This window comes from Coffea arabica, chromosome 6c (genome assembly GCF_036785885.1).
Source record: "Coffea arabica cultivar ET-39 chromosome 6c, Coffea Arabica ET-39 HiFi, whole genome shotgun sequence".
Taxonomy (NCBI): Eukaryota; Viridiplantae; Streptophyta; class Magnoliopsida; order Gentianales; family Rubiaceae; genus Coffea; species Coffea arabica.
In genome coordinates, this window is record NC_092320.1 from 52,837,175 (window position 1) to 52,860,520 (window position 23,346).

General features: G+C 37.5%; 1 protein-coding gene and 1 pseudogene across 2 annotated transcripts; both read right to left on the minus strand.

Moving 5' to 3' along the window:
• Positions 1-285: 285 nt before the first annotated feature.
• On the minus strand, positions 286-4,361 carry LOC113692104 (probable lysophospholipase BODYGUARD 4). 2 transcript variants are annotated; one of them, XM_027210461.2, is made up of 4 exons: positions 3,697-4,361; positions 1,342-1,691; positions 1,060-1,166; positions 286-845 (listed from the first exon to the last, which is right to left on the minus strand). In XM_027210461.2, exons 1-4 carry the CDS (start codon positions 4,169-4,171, stop codon positions 518-520), a joined length of 1,260 nt encoding a protein of 419 aa, XP_027066262.1. In that variant the 5' UTR covers positions 4,172-4,361; the 3' UTR covers positions 286-517. The 2 variants fall into 2 exon arrangements, with proteins under 2 accessions (XP_027066262.1, XP_027066261.1); XM_027210460.2 differs by having other exon boundaries at positions 970-1,166; positions 3,697-4,350.
• A 1,117-nt stretch (positions 4,362-5,478) lies between these two features.
• Positions 5,479-9,707, minus strand: LOC113691320 (zinc finger protein VAR3, chloroplastic-like; annotated as a pseudogene).
• Positions 9,708-23,346: the final 13,639 nt, after the last annotated feature.

The following is a 23,346-nucleotide window of genomic DNA, read 5'->3' on the forward strand; positions in this document are numbered from 1 at the left end:
TATCATGGAGATTGATTGTATCTATTATTGATTCATTTTACATTTTGCTTTTCTTAAGATATGTAAGAAGCTGATATTTGACTAATTGGCAAAAATCTGAATCGAACTTTCTGCAGCTCTGCTCAACCTAGGACAACAAACTTGTGAAGCAGTATCACTTAGAAAGATGCTGAAGGCCTCTTGATTGGTTCTCTTTCTTCCTAGTCAGAGGGAGGTTTCACAAATGAAAAAGGATGTTACCACTATGATAAAAATTATATAAATCCTAAATTAAGATAAATTGACTTTGCTTGCACATTGCCAACAAGATCCCTGCATGTTTTTCAAGTGAAGATAAGGCACATGAAGCCATGAAAACCAATTTGAATCTGCACTAAATCCAATAACCCTGCCTTGTTTATCTATTTGAAACAAATTTCCCTACACTGATGAAAGTAAATCCTTAAAAATCAAATCATCTGCTGGAGAAAGTAGTTCACAAATGGGGGTTAGTGGTGGATTAATTCCACGTTTTCGTCTAATGCAGATCAGCAACAGAAGACCATATACGTTCCAAGTCCCTTGTAAAATCTTTTTCTCTACCTAAAACTACACTGCCGTGGTTGGCATTGGCAATCTTGTCAATCTCTGCTTCTTGAACTTGCTTTTGAATGTTGATGCTGCATTCAATTGGGACTACTTGATCTCTAGTGCCTTGGATAACATTGATTTTCACTTTGGCCAATCTCAAAGTCTCCAAGTACTTATCAGCTAATTTAGCCCCTCCACATATGACATTATGCATTGTGTGCCAAGCAGAATGATGAGTATGCCGAGTCAAGTCTATAAACGTAAAATGTAGATTCCTGAAGCAGAAAGAGGTACAATTCAGTTCTACTTTGAAAATTTTCAAGGATTGTTGAAATGCATCCACACAAAAAAATAAATAAATAAAATAAAATCAAGATTGATGCTTATTGTATAATTTACCTTCTCCTGGTGATGAATTTCAAGAGTGATTCCCACATTTTATGATTTCGGCAAATAATGAAGCACACACATCTGCCTAAGTGTTCATACCAAGACATAAATGATGAACCAAATAAAAGAGGTGGCCACAGTCTTTTCGCTGCAAGTCTTTCAAGTGCTACCATACTAGCATCCTCTCTCAAAGAAGAGAAGTAAGGCTGAAATAGCATGAGATCACATTGTCATATAGACACAACAGAAATGAAAAACAAGAAGGAAAAATAACAGAATTGTATCGTAAAAGGATTCTGGGACAAAATTTGATCATCCCATGACGCTTCTCACTTTATAGCTTCAAACAGCATTTTACTGTTTAACATATCGTGCACTCACCGGTGCTATGAGGGTTATTGATTTCACAGATTTAGAATGTTTTGCAGCTAATGCCAAAGCAATGATACACCCCATGGAGTGTGCAACTAGATGAAATGAATTCAGCTGATATGGACCGATCACTGAGTACTCAATCATTTCTAGGTGATCCTTGAGGGTGTAAAAACAGTCCCTTGGTTTTGGACTTCTCCCAAATCCCAATAGATCTACAGCAAACAATCTGCAATTTTGCTTTGCAGATTCAGATAAATTAGGAAATACAGTTTCTGTCCAGAATGAGGAGGATGAGAGAAAACCATGCAAAAATATCACATTTTCGGCTTCCCTTTCTTTGCTGCCCACCCAGCTAGCTGCCAAACACACAATGTCTGTCATTACCAACTCTTGCACAAAAAAGTCAGATGAGCTTTTGGAATGCTGATGCAACATGTTTTTAGTGATGCAGCAAATCTTGTACCGAAAATATTCAAATGCAAGTTCCTTATCTAACATGTGAAAATTCTTCTTTAATGGTTTGCTCCCAAAAAGCATAGCTTTTGATTCTTCCAGGCAAGGTAGTGAGAGAATAATGCTAGTGGAAATAAGAAATACAGATAGAAGAAACATTTCTGTCGATTTATCATAGAAATCTACATGGATTATGTCTATTTTGCCAACTGATATGCATGTTTCTTTGAGTATTATTAATTGAAATGGCCAGAACAACCATCAAATTTGGACTTTTGATTAAAAAATGTGACTGGAAAGTTTTCAAAACAGAAAAATTAATCATCAATTTTGAATTTTACTGCTTTAAGCATTTGAGATAATGTCTTTTCTGCTTAGGCCTCAGTCCAATAATTTCAGTAGCTTCTTTGAGTGCCCTTGTTATTGTCAGAGTTTTCTTAGAAAATACCCTAATACAATGCCAGTTTAATGATTGAACATCTTTAAATTGTTTATATCATCCACAAGTTATGCTGCTGAAATTGTTGTTTGTTAAAGTATAAAGAAAGCAGCTTTGTCTGTGCAGGCATACACTGTTGAAATCATCTTTAGGGGGCCCAATCTACGTAATAGAATTGCTTGAAATACAAAGAACAGGGTGAGCAGGGAAACTAGTTGCTGCAATACTTCGAGAGATTGACTTGTCAATAAGGTTCAAGAAACTGAATTATCAGTAGTGTTACTAGATGTTGAGGCACACCTAACAAAGCCAAAAAATTCCACTAGTTATAATGGTCCAAAAAGGCAAGAACAATCCTTGCTAAATCCCAATTCTTCTGTTGGATATACTCTTCCTAAAAGTATTATGCCACTTCTAATTTAATCCAGCAAGGGCTCCTTATCTAGCTGACAAAATACAAAGGGCAGGTTAACCAGGGGAGCTAGTTGCTGCATTACCTTCAGAGATGGAGTAGTCGCTAAGGTTCCAGAAACTGGAGAATCATTGGAACTGGATACTCAGCCACACCTAACAAAGGCAGAAATAGCCACTCATCATAATGGTCCCAAAACTATCCTAAAATTGTTCTGCTGGGCATACTCTTTCTAAAAGTGTTATGGGCATTTTTATCTTATCCGGCTGCAGCTCCTTATCTAGCCACAAAACACAAAGGACAAGAACAGATTCCACATTACATTAGCTCACAGCCTCACACTATTCCAAGAGTCTGCCTGCAGTTTGTCATTTTATAACCTATTAGCATCATTTACTGCATTTTGCAAAGCCAATTGAACTCTAAAGAGAAAGAAGTTTTTGAATGAAACTGTTTGGTTAAGTTCAAGATTATACTATTCTAGAAGAAAAATTTTTATAATATTGGCAAATTTAATCTCTACGTACATTAATGCGATTACATATTAATCTCTCTTGCTGCAAATTTTACATGCAAAACCGTGACAGCTGATCCATAAAATTCCATCCAAAAGGACTACAGGGACCAAATATCTACCATCCTCGGGACTGAAATGACACAAAATTAGCAATTTCATTTACCACTTCTAGTTCTAAAGCAGATAAACTAGAACGAGACGAGGGAGCTCACATTCGATACTAAAACTCCAAAAATGACATGGATTGCAAATTCAGCAAAATCCCATGGTTTACAATTTTGCATTAGAAATTGGATAACTTTTATTTACTCTCAATATATAATTATATTTATGCTAACAAATTTAGATTATACCACGTACTATGAATTCAAATTAAGGACATGTGGCGTATATCCATAGCTATTAGAGTAAAAAAATCACTATACTGGTAATGCACAAAAAGTTAATCCTTAGAAATTAATGTGAAATTGTTGTAGTATAAAGGTTAAAACATGAGGGACTAAATCTATAATATCACAAATGCAACACATACAGTTTTACCTCTTTCTGTCTGTGGTTCTTGGACCACAACGTGAAGCTTTGGATCATCAGCATTTTTCATCCACTCAACACAAGAATCACACCCACAATCAGACCACCTGGTGCCATGCCTCATCTGCAAGAATGATTCACCATTTCTCCATCCTTTTGGAACCAAAGAAATCCCAAGTGACCCCAATAAGCCCCTAAAGAAATTTCTCCTTCGATGAAGCGTTTCAGACAGCTCACTCTCTCCATCAACTTCCACTTGAGCAACTTGATGACAATCACCTGTCTTCTCCTTTTCCTCCATTAATTCCATGCAGTAACATGAAGAATAGGCTTTTCCTTCCAGGAATTCATCCAACAATCTATAGAAAATGCACATGAAAACTTCAAGAAAATCCAGGAACAAAAATACCATCCAACTTATTGCTGCTATAATGATTTCTAGACCCTTTTGAATCCATTTTCCAGATTGAACTAGGGTGGCCATTCTCCTCCTCTCACTGCGTGTGAGTGTGTGTGATAAAAGGGAGGGAAGGGGTTGAGGTTTTTGGCTTTTTGGGAGGAGGAGGGAGAGTTGGCGTTCGGTCAGAGGAAAAGTAGGAGTTGAACTCCTGGAATCAGGAAAGCAGATTCATGGTAGACCACGTTGCAATGCTTAATACTGCGAATTTTTCGTTGGTGTCAAAATTTACAACATAAATTCGAAAAAAAAGATAAAAGAGCCGTTATGTTTGTCCTTTTTCCTTTTTCTTTTCCTTTGTGTATCTGTTTAAATGTTATACAGGTGAGATTAAATGTTTTTGCCAACATAAGGAAAGAGTGTTCCAAATGTCCTTTTCTAATCTTGACAATCAAGAAATCATCTTTCAAGGGAAAAAAAATAAGCATAAATTTGTGCTGCCTTTTGAAGTAAAGGTGAAATTTCAAGAAAATACTGCATCGTACTGGTCATTGTATAACTGTTTCTCTCATCCAACTTTATGGGGTATAGTCTTATACTCCATAAACACACTATCATGCATGACAAAGTAGATAGTTGTCTTTTCCTACCATAATAATTAGTTGAATCAGATGCTAAATTTTAGGAAATAGCGACAAATATCGATGCAACGGTTCTCAGCACTGGAACATACGAGTGAATTCAGAATATGGATCCCATCTTGTTTAGCTATATTCATTAATGAAGAGATAAATGAATTTCCTCTCAACCGGGTCTTTATCAGGTGTATGTAGTTTGGGCAATGTTATTTATATTTGAATTTTCATGCATTTCAGGTTTTAAATTTTCTCAATAATGGAATATCCTTAAAATCAGATTTTAGATGGAAACAGACATCTCAAAAAATACCCATATTCGATAATATAAATAATGAATATCTGCTCGTCTCTTAATTTAAGTCTGTAGAATTCAAGCAAAATAAAGTCTTTGAAAAACATCACTTAAAGTCCAAGATTAAAGTCCGCACCCTCTATAACCAGGCAGACATCTTATGAAAAAGGTCATTGGACTAGCGAAGAGCCAATTCTCTGGAAATATATCTCTCATGTATAGTTAAAAAAGACAGAAAATAGTGTATACTATCTTATCTTGTATTAATTTCCTCTTTAATAAAAGAAAAATGTTCGTCATAACTTTCACATATATTCTAATTCTTAGATCAACGTTACAACTGGAAGTACATGCTAATTCAAGATTTCTAATTTCTAAATTCCACATATATATTGGTGTTTCCTGAGAGCCGCAACAAGCTCATATGGGCAGAAAGGAAAACTAGCCAATCCCAAAAGGCAAAATTGGGTAACTATCGGTAGAACTTGCAATTTCCTCTTTTTGCAAGGATCAAGCAAGCAAGCATGCCATAATGAACAGGGTAAATGCTTCAACTAAGGACGAACAGTGTGCTTAATTTCGTTCATTTAGTGTCATTATCCTTTTTTACAGGGTCCGAGCTCACAGTTGGAAGGTTTCTTCTATATTGAGGAGATGTCAGCCTCCTCTCTAATGGTGTCTTCCTCTTGCTCACTACAAACCTGTTTACCCCTTTCCTCATGGGCATTATTGATGGGAAGTCTTCATCAGGTATCTGGCTCAGCTCAGAAATGTCCTTTATCTGAGCGACACGCCGAAACCATCTTTCTGTTTTGGCCTCTTCCGACATATCTAAAGGATCTGGTTCCTTCACAGCTGATCCCTCCAAGCTTTTCCCAGTCCAGCCAGCTCTAGCATTCTGATTAGACAACTGTGATGAACCTCGAGCCAAATTTGTTCTGTGCAATGTATTTTCTTCTCTAGAATATCCACTGCCCTGATTTTCATTTGTTGTTATCTCAGAACTGCGGGCATTGGGGTTTTGACTTGAGTTCCCAACCAGAACAGCCCCCTGGTCCCCTGAGACTTTTGGACTCCAGCCTCCAGAAGTTCTTACTTGACTCCCTGTTTCTTGTACAGCATTCTCCTCAGAAAACTTAGGTCCTACTTCTTCCAATTTCTGAGGAGAATTCTTCGCTATTCTGGAACTTGATGAAGTTTCAGTCAACGGTTTTGTCGATGAGTTTATCTCATCTGATGTTGGCGTATCCTTTCTTGCAAAGTATCCAGGAGGGAATGGAACAAATGGAACAAACTGTGGATTGCCTGCCTGCTCTGCAGCCACCTGTCTCTTGTATGCTGGAGAAGTTAAAGAACGATCTTTCTTCTTGCTAACCACAAAACGATTTTCTCCTTTACGCATTGGCATTAGCTCTGGGAAGTCTTCATCTGAAATTGCACTTGGCAAGTCTCTAACATTATGCAGCTCCGCCACTCTCTGAAACCATTTTTCTGACTTTTCAGCTTGCTCTTTGTTTTGGCTATCATTTGGGATTTCTGGTTTGCTAAAGATTTTATCGTCACCTGACTTCCCAGCAACTGCATCACTTTGAGGACTATCCCCTGCTGAGACAATATCAGAAATGTCTACATGTTGGCCAACTTGTGACTTCAACTTCTGATCTTGTTCAGAAAACGTGTCTCGTGATAATGACGTAGAAGGAACATAACCGGAATTGTTCTGCTGACGGTATTCCATAGGACTAGACAAAGGACGGGAGGCAGAAGAATTAGTTTCAAGATTCTCTTCAGTCGCAATACTCTGGTCAGCCATTCTAGAAACAGGGGATGAGTGACCAAGAATCTGGTCCAAACTCTTCCTGATTGATGAGTCCAGGGCCATGTTACTGCCAGGAGATTGAGAAGCATTACCTTCTGCAATCCCATGATTACCCAAAAGGTTTTGACGTTGAGAGTTGGCCTGTCTTCTCTCTAAAGGAGTCTTCCTTGTGCTTACAACAAATCTATTTTCTCCTTTTCTAGGGGGCATGATTTCTGGAAAATCTTCATCAACAGCCGAATTGCTCAAATCAGAGGCATTTTCCAGCTCAGAAACCTTATTAAACCAGAGTTTTGCCTTCTCTTCACTCTCTTCTAATCTGATGTCCGTGTATCCCAACTCAGACATGGAATGTACGTTATTAGCTGCAGCTATCCTAGGTCTTCTGCAGTCGCATCTCAAGCAAACCAAATTCCTTCCGTAATTAAAGAAATTGCACCTGAAATAGAAAAATACATAGTGATGTTCTCAATGAGCACAGTGCAATAACATCCATACATTCAAGTTATAGGAATGAATGCTCACTGAGGACATTGCCATTCCTTGCCAGTCAATTGCTTCTTTGGCCTAGGTTCCTCGCATTCAAGGCATTCAAAGTTTCTTGCAAAGTTCATGAAACTGCACCTGCAAAGCATACAGTACCAGGATAATATTACCTCATGAAGGAATCTTATGATGAATACTAGGTAAGTACGATTAGTTTAGACATGCATTCAAAATTTCATAGAGAAAGGGTCTTGAAAAGACAAAATACCCATACACACATCGATCAGGAAATTAGCTGGAGGAAAAAAAAAAGAACTACTGAAGAAAGAAACGAACACATAGAGTGAAGAGAAAATCTAGAAGTTACGGAATATTTTCTCCTAACATTTACTCAGTTACACTAAAATGAGATATCTCAAGGCAGTGTTCTGTCTTTGTTAGAAAGAAAATACAAGGAAACTCATTTCACTTCCATTACTTTTAACAACGCTAGATCCACAAACTAGTCAACAAAAACTAGGGTTAAAGCAGAATATCCAATCACATTATTCAGTTCTCCACATGGATAAATCACAATTAATGGGTCAAAGGAACAGAGCAATCGACTATGCAGATAGAAGTAAAGAAATAAGAGCAAAATTAACTTATTTTACTTTGGGCATATCCAGTCACCCCTCTTCATTTCAACATTTTGTCTCAGAGGCCTTGCAGTTTGTTCATTTCCACCATGCAATTGGTATTGTTCTGAAGCAGGAACTTCAATTGCGGGGTCCGCAAAACTCAATTCAGTCATCTGGGAAAGCAGATTCCTAACAGATGATTCAGTTAGTTCTCTGCTGTAGAGATTGTTCTCTTCTGACGAAACAGAGGGATTGCTTGCATAACTCAATATATATTTCATAATGTCAACCATGTTTGGCTTATCAGACTCCAACACCTGAAAAATCATATGCACTGAGGATTCAACAAATAACTCTAACAGGGGGAAAAGAGCAACAGAATAAGGAGCAATATTAATCTAACCACCAAATGCCAAATGATAGCTACGCTAACCATTTATTCCTGCAAGTAAGAATAACTATTCATTGTACAGTATACTATTTAACTCCCGAAAACCAAATACTCAGTTGCCTGGAAGTTTATTCTCAGATTGGATTGAGTTTTTGGAAACAAATTTTGAAGAGATTCTTTTAACACGTTCTCTAATCCCCTTATAGTAAAATTTATCCAAAAACTCTCCCAAAAAATACAATCCAGCAGAGCCCTATTGTTCAAAAAAGCCAACAGAGATTAATCCCTACGACTTCTATATTAATCCCTACCACACCGTAAGAGGAAGTTCCAAAACTGGAAAGTCCCCATACGGGGCAATTCCAGTTCAAACGCAGTTCCATAACCGGGGCAATGCATGTTCATGGTGGTGTATATACTTGGACCACTTACGAGAACATTTAACCGGCTCATATATTACACATTTTCATAAGGAACAAGAGGAACTTAAACATCAACACCAAGTTTATCATATTGCACAAATTTTAGAATCAATGACAACAGAATCAACTCACATTGCTTCCTTCGATACCCAAATATACCCTCATTTTCCTGGCAGTATCGAGAGCAGATTTAAATAGAAATGGTGTCCCATTTGATACAATCACTTCAATATCCTTCCTGGACAACAACCTGCAAATCTTGTTCTTATCACTAAAACTGATAATACGAGGAAAACGAACAATTAAAATTTACCAAAAATGGAAAATGAAATAATAACAAACCCTAGAAGATTGGGGTGTGCCCGGGAGAAAGCTAAGCAAAGAGAAGCACAACGAATAAATTATTCGGATAATTCCTTCAGTTCATAAACCACGAAGGCGTCTTCAGGGTGTACTTTCTGGTCATCAGCTCCAGGGGATAGCTTCTCCTGGGAGAAAAAGAGTTTATTAATTAAATTGGACCACTCCGGCCACGGGTGGTTGGAGGCGGCAGAGGCAGCTTTATAAGGCGAAATGGAGGGGGCATTGAGGCGTTGGGCGTGGAGCTGCCGGCTGCAGGATTTTGTTGTGGGGAGGAGAAGGCGGCGCTGTGTGTGGCTGTAGGGAGTAGAAAGAGTGAGGCGGCGACTGGTGGTGGAGGTGGAGAGGCAGCGGGTGATGGGGCGGAGGAAAATAAGGGAGGGTTGGTGGAGGAAAGGAGGGAATGGAGTGGTAAGAAGCATTATCAACCTCGAAGCGCCGCCCATCACGGCGGAGGCTGCGGTGGTGGGGGTTTTCTTAGGTGAGTGTGTGAGGTGAGACAGCGGAAAGACTAAAGCTAAAACCCTCTAGAGGGTTTTCTTTGGCCATTATACAGAGTCTGTACTCTGTTGCCTAGGCTATACGGATATTTTTTTGTTCAGGCAAATGACAATGGCCTCCACTAACGTTTGCTGATATTGGGATTACCTCCCCAATAGTTGGGCAATGAGCCCAGACCAGATCCTTAGGAATGGCAAAAGGGGGGCGGGGTGGGGCAGGGAGCCCTGCCTGGCCTGCTTTCTCCGGGATAATAAAAATTTGTCCTATAATTATATTATAACTAAATTTTAGCCAAGAATCAAGTAATTTTAAATATCAACACATCATTAAATCATTATTTATTATAATTTCACATTTGAAATCCATAAAAATAATTAAACAAAAGTTATGTGAATATAATCCAATATGACGAGACAAATACAATTAAAGTAGTCAAGTTTTCAATTTTAAGACAAATATATTCATCAAGTCATTATTGTTCTTTTTTTTTTTAGAAAAAAAGCATTATTGTGTTAAGCGTAATTAGAAATTTAGTATAAATGTATTAATAAATTTAGCATAGCTAATTAATAATTTCTATTAATAAACATGTATAATTATCAGTATAATTAATAATATTAATTATATTATATGTACTATTATACATTATATAATACTTATAATATCATTATTATAAGTTTGTAACTAATTATATTATTATATAAGTTTGTAACGAATTAAATTAAACATTATATATATAATTTTTTAACGAGTGTCAGGGCAAGGAATGAGCAAAGGTATGCTCCCTCGCTCCCCACCCAACCCTAACCTTAGCTCTATTAGTCCCTTGCAGGCATCGGTCCCAACTGCCATCTCTACGGATCCCCACAAAGGTGTGTCTTCATCATTGCCAGAACTTTCATTGTCTTGCATAACGTTACTAGCAATTTTTTGGTCTACTTATGTAAGGTTCACCAGCAATTTTTTGGTTTATGAATCATCTTATGTGCGTTTATGTTTTAACTTAAAAAATTTAGATCCCAAAATTTGCCGGTAACGATTATGAAAAACAATATCGATTAAGATAATAATTGTAGACATTATAGTAGGTTTTACGCACCATCATATTTTTTAAACTTATCTAAATCCTAATCCACCATACAAAAATTCTAAATGGATGACCTTGAATTTTATCCTATGGAAGTATATTACACCCCAACCTCACATCGAAAAGTTAAGAGTTGTAGGATTACGATTTAAATAATAATTTTAACACTCAAGTAGAACTTGAAATATCTATTTTACGGATATCTATTATTGGGTAGGGACAACAGAGACTAAATAATTTGACTTGGTTGTTGGCTTATGGGATCAAAACGTGACATTATGGTACCACAATGAATTTGGGCCAGTGTCTAGATTATGAGGTACCATAAATTTAGGCTAGTGTCCTAATTTTTATCAAGCTTTATGATGAGAATTTGGGCTAGTGTCTGGATTATGATGTAATGTAAAAGTGGCCACTGTCCAGATTATTACTAGGCTTTACGATGAGACAAAAGTTATAACGGGGTGAATCTAATACTCCATCCGACATCGAATTTAGGACGATTTGATAACCTAATTCAGTACTTAAATTTAAGGACAATTTCACTAGTGACCCTTAAACTATAATGAAGTTCAAATTTTCAACTGATAAGTTTTAACCCTCCAATTAGTTCAAATGTATAATTCTAGTCCTTTTGTCAACTTGAGTCATTATGTCAACTTGAGCTATAGGATTCGTGATTCTCCAATGGCTCCCAAACTATTACAAATTCAACTTTTGGCTCTTCAATTAATAACTGATAAGTTTTAACCATCCAAATAATTAAAACATATAATTCTAACTTTTCATCAATATAAGTCATTATGTCAAACAAAAACATCTCCATGTGCACAATAGAGGGCACAAACGATGGGCGTTTTCATCTTCATAAGACATGCTCATCAGATTCAGGCATGTCTTGCATTGTTTTACCTTTTTGCCTTTCCAAGTGATAGGGCCTATCTGGATTATTGGGAATTTGGTTTGAGCTATGATGGTTTGGTCCATTCATAAGTCGTAGCACTCATTTGACTGTGCTGTGATTAAATCAATTTCATTCTCAATTAACGTGTTGGCTTAGAGGTATAGATGATTTGATGGTTGCTTATTTTACCTATATATAGTAAATATTGACTCCTTTTTTAAAACATCCACAAAAGGTGTACTATTTTTTTATCACAGGTTAAATATGTGTTTCTATCTATTTAAAAAGGATATTGACTCCTTTTTTAAGCATCGAGTAGATTGATATTACTTACTTCTTATTTATTTTCTATAAGAAAGTGTACAAATATTATTTTCATTTCAAATAGTAGGGATAGAACTGTCTAAATTGTTTTCAATGAAAATTTGTAGCCATTGAACGAAGAAATTACAAGCTTGATTTTTTGCTTGTTTTTTCTACATTTTTACTTTCGTTCATGATGCTGTCTATTATTCTATGATTCATTTATATGCTTTATGTTTTTGTTCCTTTTTCTTTTTATTAGTATCATTTTTGCTCTTTTCATTCTAATCTCTCTATTGTCTGTTACTCTTATTGCTAGTAAGAAGACAACTTTTCTCTTTTTCTCTGTTTTTTTAATGCTACTTTATAACCTTATTTGAATTTAAAGGATCAATATTCTATACACTAATAATGTAAAAATTTTCACTATTGAATGTATAATACATAATCTAAATTTGAATTTGAAATTCAAATTTTATATACGTGTCATGCATCCAACCGTGATAGTGTACACATTATCAATATATATATATATATATATATATATATATATATATATATATATATATATATATAATTACTTCTTATTTAAATTGTATGAAGTTTTAACTTGTGGTTTTGCCTTTGCCATTTAGATTATTGTTGGTTGTTTTGATAGTTATTTGTTGCAATTGGCTCTCTTTTTCTAGGTTAGTTTCCTTCTATCTAATCTATAACTTTTTATCATCTACATGCTTTATTTACATTATATATAATGGAGAATCTATGGTTTCAATTTGGAGAATTTTTAGTTGTACGTGGTGTTCTTGTAACAGCCCCACTTTCCCCTAAGGCGAACCAAAGGGGTTAGCGGACTGCCTGCCCAACTCTCGCCAGGACTACGGATCAGTTCACGTCGATCTAACACGTTCCGGAACATACCCACGCGCGTAAACATGTCAAAATCACAAAATAAAAAAAATATACGAAAATCAAAGCCGATGATGAACAGTACCGGCCACGTCAGAATCCAGATACTAGGCCGAGAGTAGCCAAAATTTTTCTTTTGCCGTTTGAAATACGAGTTGCTCCGAAATTCAACCAAATATCAACCAAACATACATACATTGAAATGTAACATTTTCAAGCCAAAGCGGCATATCAAAAATCATTCACTACGAATATACATGTTCGGTTTGCCAATAAAAAAAAAGTGAACCCAATACACATTAGGGTTTCATTCAAAGAGCTATTCAAAAGATACATTTACATGAGCTCAACTTGCTAGTACAACCTTTCCAAAAGTGATCATTTTCCTGTAAGGAAAACAAATGGAACGGAATGAGCTTAAACCCAGTGAGTTACTACCACATAAGCAACAAAGAGCATATAGCATAACCTTTCATTTCAAGTACACAATTAAAGAATAAAACAAGTCGGTAAAAGGATACGGACGGCTCTCAAGAGCCCATTTCCACGCTTACATTCTTGATCCAATCTCATTGACTCTCCGTCAACGTTTATGAGTACCAACCGTAGAACCCACTTCACTCACATCCCTTCCACCAAACATACCCCAACCGGGCCCGCATTCCAATCAGTAGCTTTTGGTAATACTCGAGTATACCGGAACCAAAAGTCTCATTACTACAAGATTCCCCAGTACAGTCCCCGTGGTATGACAATTTTCACGACCAATCTCTCGCCGGCTCGATTCAATTGACTACCTACGGGGTTGAGCTCAGCAATACAGTAAGGCCGTTGGATATTCGTCCAAACGACACCAAATCAGTTTTCCATGATTGCAATTCAATATCTCATATAGCAAGTGCAGTATCTCAGTAAAACGGTAAACAGTCATGAATGGAATCACAAGGGGGTGAGGGCGGTCAAGTACACCCTCAACTCAATCACTTCCATTAGCCAAATAAGCTTTCAAGGCATCAAATTCACAAATAACAAAGCCACATTGTAACATTTAAGTGAGAAGTATACTCACTTATCAATTAAGTGTTGTTTCATGCACTTCCGTCAAGAGAATGTCGTGAACCACCGTCACGCCCTAGAACACGTAAACAAGTACAATGAGACTCGATAACGAGTCATAAAGCAATGCCAATCACAACCCCAATAGGGTTTCATATGCATATATAAGCATGATAGCAAACCAGAAAATCAGGAAATATAACTATATTAGTCCTAACAACAAAACAGTTTGGCCTCCTTATGCGGTAATGGCACAAATTGCACTACGCTTATCGGATGAGGGTGTAAGACCCACCATCTCGAAGCTAAAAGACAGGGCTACAACAATGTAGAAGGCCACTCAGTCCAAATCCTAGCACAACTAGGTCAAATATGCAGAATACCAAACCAGAACCGTAATTGCAGGTTTACAAATCACACTATGCTGTAATCAGCACAACTGAGTCTATACAGGTCCAAATGCAGAAATTCGAAAGGCATACGATAGCTAGGACATCAAGCTACATTTCATCAGAAGACACTAACAACAAAATCTAAAACAATCCCAGCCAAAACAACCCATTTCAGACGCAGATCGCACATTCTGATCAACCCAGAACAGCAACAGTAAAATCGACATTTCTCACTCTACACTACTCTAAATGACCTGAAATTTTACAGGCACCTCAAACACATCAATACCTACAACTTTCATGTTTTAAGCAAAGGCCAATTCGACATCTAACCATCTGATACAAAACCGGACAGAAAAGGGGTTATGAAACCCTAACTTTTCACATTTCAATCCAAACCCAAAATTGGTTGCAATTATCAATAATTCACACCTACTAGAGTCATTATAGGCCATTGCCAATCATCATACAAGGCCACAACATCATGATCATATTAAACCAGAAAAATCACCAATAAATTGTAAACTTCACCATTTCATCCAAAAACAAGAATTAAATCACAAAATTCAACACTTTAGCTTCCACTAAGCACAACTCAAGCTTCATTAAGTGTAGGGGAAAGTTCATATACCACTCACCTAGTAAACAAGAGAGGGAGAGTTGTAGGACACCTTAGCTTTTCCAAAAAACTTCACCAAATCACTCACTAGCACCAAATGGAGGGATTTTATGGAGTAGAAACTAGATCAAGCAAGTGTTTTGGAGGATTTGAGCTAGATAATTGCCAAACTTTGAAGGAATTTTTCTTCCTTCTTTGCTAGAGAGAGAATCGGCCAAGAGTTAGAAGACAAGAATGAATTTTGTGTGATTTTTGAGATATTTAAGCAATTGGTCAAAAAGTCAAGAAAATGAATAGTAAGTCATAAGCTATTTCCAATACAATGGTGACACTTGTCACCTCCATTAATGCAATCCTATCTTTTCTTTTTCCTCTCACATCAATCACTTCACATCCTCTACTTATCTCTTAACACCCGATAAATTTCAACCAGTATCCAAAACTTAACCTTATCGGCCAAATTTTTCCGAACTTTTCGCACTAGTGGGTCCCACGTCCAATATATATCCGTAATTTTTCAAAAACTACCCAATGCTAGAAAAATCATCTAAAAACTATACTTACTCATAAAATCCACCAAGAAAATTTTCCTACGCCAGAAAATGCAGCAAACATGCAATTAAAGGGGGAAAACCCTAGGAAAAACTTTAAGGGAAAAATACGGGTTCTCACATGTTCGCTATGTTTTTTATCATTAGTTTAAAATACGTAAACAAGTACAATGAGACTCGATAACGAGTCATAAAGTAATGCCAATCACAACCCCAATAGGGTTTCATATGCATATATAAGCATGATAGCAAACCAGAAAATCAGGAAATGTAACTATATTAGCCCTAACAACAAAACAGTTTTGGCCTCCTTATGCGGTAATGGCACAAATTGCACTACGCTTATCGGATGAGGGTGTAGGACCCACCATCTCGAAGCTAAAAGACAGGGTTACAACAATGTAGAAGGTCCCCCAACAAACTTTGGCGGAGCGAACTTTTGGAATCGTTCGAGAGCTCTGTCTTCGCTCTCGATATGGTTACCAGGGTTTCCAGGGTTAGGGTTTGGGTTTTGGCCCTGTTGCTGCACCACTTGTGCTAGCAAGTCTGTCATTTGCTGCATAGCAGCAGCTATTTGCACATTAGGGTTTACTTGCGGTTCCAGATTGGGTCCAGTAGAGGTTTCCCCCGTATCCCTAACCGGTGTGGGTTGTCTAGTTCTGCGTCCACGGCCTCGACCATTCCGAGTGCCTTCCATCAATCTAATTCAATTTAGGTCACCAAATAAATATACTGTTAAAGGGCACCTAACCCTCCTTTCCGTAGCACCAGGCAGGAACAATGAAACAAGAATAAGTAACTCAAACAATTACCACGAAGAGCATTTAAACACATAACACGTATACATAGATCACATAACCAGGTTAAGCAATTATACGGAACAGTCAGTCAAGTACATATGAAGTCATTCCATGAAACAAAAGGGTCCTCCAAAAGTACTATAGACACCTAGGTCACAAGTGCAAAGAACTCACGAAAAGCTTTTGCCCTTCTAGGGTTTCGTCCAAATATTTATATCTTAATCAAGGTCGATCACGCTTAACCACACCCGAACAAACCACACGAAGTTCCATAGAATCGCCTTTCTAGTTCACCAAATCCTTTCTAACCTAGGCCCTCATATCTTTCGTATCCGGGCGCAAGAATCTCGTCTAAGATAATTCACATCTCGAACCGGCCGGTCTCAAGAGTAAACTATCCTTATTAAAAATTCCTACCCGACATACATACCTAACTTCCTCGAGTCCCATGATAATGATTAGTACACTTATCACATGCCCGGTTCATAACTTAAGCTCAAACGAGCACTTAGACATATTCATGAAATTAGGACCACAACACCACTTGGCCCAATCTCACTCCGCGCAGAGACCATGCGAAGTGGCTCTGATACCACTTGTAACAGCCCCACTTTCCCCTAAGGCGAACCAAAGGGGTTAGCGGACTGCCTGCCCAGCTCTCGCCAGGACTACGGATCAGTTCACGTCGATCTAACACGTTCCGGAACATACCCACGAGCGTAAACAAGTCAAAATCACAAAATAAAAAAAAATATACGAAAATCAAATCCGATGATGAACAGTACCGGCCACGTCAGAATCCAGATACTAGGCCGAGAGTAGCCAAAATTTTTCTTTTGCCGTTTGAAATACGAATTGCTCCGAAATTCAACCAAGTATCAACCAAACATACATACATTGAAATGTAATATTTTCAAGCCAAAGCGGCATATCAAAAATCATTCACTACGAATATACATGTTCGGTTTGCCAATCAAAAGAAAGTGAACCCAATACACATTAGGGTTTCATTCAAAGAGCTATTCAAAAGATACATTTACATGAGCTCAACTTGCTAGTACAACCTTTCCAAAAGTGATCATTTTCCTGTAAGGAAAACAAATGGAACGGAATGAGTTTAAGCCCAGTGAGTTACTACCACATAAGCAACAAAGAGCATATAGCATAACCTTTCATTTCAAGTACACAATTAAAGAATAAAACAAGTCGGTAAAAGGATACGGACGGCTCTCAAGAGCCCATTTCCACGCTTACATTCTTGATCCAATTTCATTGACTCTCCGTCAACGTTTATGAGTACCAACCGTAGAACCCACTTCACTCCCATCCCTTCCACCAAACATACCCCAACCGGGCCCGCACTCCAATCAGTAGCTTTTGGTAATACTCGAGTATACCGGAACCAAGAGTCTCATTACTACAAAATTCCCAGTACAATCCCCGTGGTATGTCAATTTTCACGACCAAGCCCTCGCCGGCTCGATTCAATTGACTACCTACGGGGTTGAGCTCAGCAATACAGTAAGGTCGTTGGATATTCGTCCAAATGACACCAAATCAGTTTTCCATGATTGCAATTCAATATCTCATATAGCAAGTGCAGTATCTCAGTAAAACGGTAAACAGTCATGAATGGAATCACAAAGGGGTGAGGGCGGTCAAGTACACCCTCAACTCAATCACTTCCATTAGCCAAATAAGCCTTCAAGGCATCAAATTCACAAATAACAAAACCACATTGTAACATTTAAGTGAGTAGTATACTCACTTATCAATTAAGTGCTGTTTCATGCACTTCCGTCAAGAGAATGTCGTGAACCACCGTCACGCGCTAGAACACGTAAACAAGTACAATGAGACTCGATAACGAGTCATAAAGCAATGCCAATCACAACCCCAATAGGGTTTCATATGCATATATAAGCATGATAGCAAACCAGAAAATCAGGAAATGTAACTATATTAGCCCTAACAACAAAACAGTTTTGGCCTCCTTATGCGGTAATGGCACAAATTGCACTACGCTTATCGGATGAGGGTGTAGGACCCACCATCTCGAAGCTAAAAGACAGGGTTACAACAATGTAGAAGGTCCCCCAACAAACTTTGGCGGAGCGAACTTTTGGAATCGTTCGAGAGCTCTGTCTTCGCTCTCGATATGGTTACCAGGGTTTCCAGGGTTAGGGTTTGGGTTTTGGCCCTGTTGCTGCACCACTTGTGCTAGCAAGTCTGTCATTTGCTGCATAGCAGCAGCTATTTGCACATTAGGGTTTACTTGCGGTTCCAGATTGGGTCCAGTAGAGGTTTCCCCCGTATCCCTAACCGGTGTGGGTTGTCTAGTTCTGCGTCCACGGCCTCGACCATTCCGAGTGCCTTCCATCAATCTAATTCAATCTACGTCACCAAATAAATATACTGTTAAAGGGCACCTAACCCTCCTTTCCGTAGCACCAGACAGGAACAATGAAACAAGAATAAGTAACTCAAACAATTACCACGAAGAGCATTTAAACACATAACACGTATACATAGATCACATAACCAGGTTAAGCAATTATACGGAACAGTCAGTCAAGTACATATGAAGTCATTCCATGAAACAAAGGGTCCTCCAAAAGTACTATAGACACCTAGGTCACAAGTGCAAAGAACTCACGAAAAGCTTTTGCCCTTCTAGGGTTTCGTCCAAATATTTATATCTTAATCAAGGTCGATCACGCTTAACCACACCCGAACAAACCACACGAAGTTCCATAGAATCGCCTTTCTAGTTCACCAAATCCTTTCTAACCTAGGCCCTCATATCTTTCGTATCCGGGCGCAAGAATCTCGTCTAAGATAATTCACATCTCGAACCGGCCGGTCTCAAGAGTAAACTATCCTTATTAAAAATTCCTACCCGACATACATACCTAACTTCCTCGAGTCCCATGATAATGATTAGTACACTTATCACATGCCCGGTTCATAACTTAAGCTCAAACGAGCACTTAGACATATTCATGAAATTAGGACCACAACACCACTTGGCCCAATCTCACTCCGCGCAGAGACCATGCGAAGTGGCTCTGATACCACTTGTAACAGCCCCACTTTCCCCTAAGGCGAACCAAAGGGGTTAGCGGACTGCCTGCCCAGCTCTCGCCAGGACTACGGATCAGTTCACGTCGATCTAACACGTTCCGGAACATACCCACGAGCGTAAACAAGTCAAAATCACAAAATAAAAAAAAATATACGAAAATCAAATCCGATGATGAACAGTACCGGCCACGTCAGAATCCAGATACTAGGCCGAGAGTAGCCAAAATTTTTCTTTTGCCGTTTGAAATACGAATTGCTCCGAAATTCAACCAAGTATCAACCAAACATACATACATTGAAATGTAATATTTTCAAGCCAAAGCGGCATATCAAAAATCATTCACTACGAATATACATGTTCGGTTTGCCAATCAAAAGAAAGTGAACCCAATACACATTAGGGTTTCATTCAAAGAGCTATTCAAAAGATACATTTACATGAGCTCAACTTGCTAGTACAACCTTTCCAAAAGTGATCATTTTCCTGTAAGGAAAACAAATGGAACGGAATGAGTTTAAGCCCAGTGAGTTACTACCACATAAGCAACAAAGAGCATATAGCATAACCTTTCATTTCAAGTACACAATTAAAGAATAAAACAAGTCGGTAAAAGGATACGGACGGCTCTCAAGAGCCCATTTCCACGCTTACATTCTTGATCCAATTTCATTGACTCTCCGTCAACGTTTATGAGTACCAACCGTAGAACCCACTTCACTCCCATCCCTTCCACCAAACATACCCCAACCGGGCCCGCACTCCAATCAGTAGCTTTTGGTAATACTCGAGTATACCGGAACCAAGAGTCTCATTACTACAAAATTCCCAGTACAATCCCCGTGGTATGTCAATTTTCACGACCAAGCCCTCGCCGGCTCGATTCAATTGACTACCTACGGGGTTGAGCTCAGCAATACAGTAAGGTCGTTGGATATTCGTCCAAATGACACCAAATCAGTTTTCCATGATTGCAATTCAATATCTCATATAGCAAGTGCAGTATCTCAGTAAAACGGTAAACAGTCATGAATGGAATCACAAAGGGGTGAGGGCGGTCAAGTACACCCTCAACTCAATCACTTCCATTAGCCAAATAAGCCTTCAAGGCATCAAATTCACAAATAACAAAACCACATTGTAACATTTAAGTGAGTAGTATACTCACTTATCAATTAAGTGCTGTTTCATGCACTTCCGTCAAGAGAATGTCGTGAACCACCGTCACGCGCTAGAACACGTAAACAAGTACAATGAGACTCGATAACGAGTCATAAAGCAATGCCAATCACAACCCCAATAGGGTTTCATATGCATATATAAGCATGATAGCAAACCAGAAAATCAGGAAATGTAACTATATTAGCCCTAACAACAAAACAGTTTGGCCTCCTTATGCGGTAATGGCACAAATTGCACTACGCTTATCGGATGAGGGTGTAAGACCCACCATCTCGAAGCTAAAAGACAGGGCTACAACAATGTAGAAGGCCACTCAGTCCAAATCCTAGCACAACTAGGTCAAATATGCAGAATACCAAACCAGAACCGTAATTACAGGTTTACAAATCACACTATGCTGTAATCAGCACAACTGAGTCTATACAGGTCCAAATGCAGAAATTCGAAAGGCATACGATAGATAGGACATCAAGCTACATTTCATCAGAAGACACTAACAACAAAATCTAAAACAATCCCAGCCAAAACAACCCATTTCGGACTCAGATCGCACATTCTGATCAACCCAGAACAGCAACAGTAAAATCGACATTTCTCACTCTACGCTACTCCAAATGACCTGAAATTTTATAGGCTCCTCAAACACATCAATACCTACAACTTTCATGTTTTAAACAAAGGCAAATTCGACCTCTAACCATCTGATACAAAACCGGACAGAAAAGGGGTTATGAAACCATAACTTTTCACATTTCAATCCAAACCCAAAATTGGTTGCAATTATCAATAATTCACACCTACTAGAGTCATTATAGGCCATTGCCAATCATCATACAAGGCCACAACATCATGATCATATTAAACCAGAAAAATCACCAATAAATTGTAAACTTCACCATTTCATCCAAAAACAAGAATTAAATCACAAAATTCAACACTTTAGCTTCCACTAAGCACAACTCAAGCTTCATTAAGTGTAGGGGAAAGTTCATATACCACTCACCTAGTAAACAAGAGAGGGAGAGTTGTAGGACACCTTAGCTTTTCCAAAAAACTTCACCAAATCACTCACTAGCACCAAATGGAGGGATTTTATGGAGTAGAAACTAGATCAAGCAAGTGTTTTGGAGGATTTGAGCTAGATAATTGCCAAACTTTGAAGGGATTTTTCTTCCTTCTTTGCTAGAGAGAGAATCGGCCAAGAGGTTGAAGACAAGAATGAATTTTGTGTGATTTTTGAGATATTTAAGTAATTGGTCAAAAAGTCAAGAAAATGAATAGTAAGTCATAAGCTATTTCCAATACAATGGTGACACTTGTCACCTCCATTAATGCAATCCTATCTTTTCTTTTTCCTCTCACATCAATCACTTCACATCCTCTACTTATCTCTTAACACCCGATAAATTTCAACCAGTATCCAAAACTTAACCTTATCGGCCAAATTTTTTCGAACTTTTCGCACTAGTGGGTCCCACGTCCAATATATATCCGTAATTTTTTAAAAACTACCCAATGCTAGAAAAATCATCTAAAAACTATACTTACTCATAAAATCCACCAAGAAAATTTTCCTACGCCAGAAAATGCAGCAAACATGCAATTAAAGGGGGAAAACCCTAGGAAAAACATTAAGGGAAAAATACGGGTTCTCACATGTTCGCTATGTTTTTTATCATTAGTTTAATCTTTTCATATGTAATGCAAATAATTTTTATTGTACGCTTGTTAAACTATGTATAGATGTAGTTTAGATTATTTGCGTGCTTTTAAACATATACTTTGTCAACTATTGAAAATGTTGACAACGAGGATCCAATAAGAATTAGTCATATCAAAGAGATAGGGAGAGATATGCAAGCATGTTTACTGAGAAAAAAAAACTGATGTTAGTAAGAAGAACAAAAGCTTATCATAAGAAAAAAAAATCAAGGTTGATCACAACCACCATTGATAATTTTTTTTGAATGTAATGTGGCTATTAACAAAGGTATTCTAATTTTATCAATGATTTATCAGCCTATAGTCAATGAAGCAAAACTCGAAAAAATAATTTCTAAACTCTCTATTTATGAAAAAGGTTTAAGGATTTGCAAGTTTTCCTTTTCTACTCTTTTTTCGGATATGATTTTTCTATTTGTCTACTTATTAGAATGGTTATGTTTTTCTGTAGGTTATTCTTTGAAGACCAACTATGTTAACCATTATAACCAGTAAGATAAGCCTTTGAATTGAGGTTTTAGTGAAATAAATATATTAAGATGTTTTAGGCTATACTTATTTTCACAGCCATGTCTTTATGATTCACTAATTACCTTTTTCATATAAATCAACTTCCAATCTATGTTTAGTGTTAAAAATTTCTTATCAAGAGTTTGGAAGATGTGGCAAGCTTAAGTTAAAACACAAATTTTAATTAATTTGATACCATATTATTATTCAATTTTTAGAACAAACAAGGTGACCACGTTATACTTTTTCAACTAGATTATTATTATGAATTTTCAAATAACCTGAATCGTGCTCTCTTTCTTAGGCATCTAAAACAAGAAGAGGGTACACAAATTTAATTTACATGAACCCATTTTCGTTTTAAAAGAAATTACAAAAAAGTAGAATATGCTCACTATTAATTATCAACCACATGTGTCAACTAAAAGTTCTTCACACCGATGGTATAACAAAAGACCCAATTGAGAACATTTAAAGAAACAAGATGATCTTTTAATATTTTCTTCTACACAGTTCAAAATATATAGAATAACAAGTAGGGTAATTATCTCTTTCGTTATGCAACATTCTTGTTAGGTGCGTGTATAAACAAAATGCCTGAATTTATTTTCATGTA

Coding starts and splice junctions, on each gene's coding strand:
- LOC113692104 (XM_027210460.2), bottom strand. CDS start 4,171: ATGGCCACCCTAGTTCAATCTGGAAAATGGATTCAAAAGGGTCTAGAA. Junction 1,692..3,696: donor AGAACCACAGACAGAAAGAG/GTAAAACTGTAT, acceptor TGTGTTTGGCAG/CTAGCTGGGTGGGCAGCAAA. Junction 846..969: donor AAATTCATCACCAGGAGAAG/GTAAATTATACA, acceptor TTTCTGCTTCAG/GAATCTACATTTTACGTTTA.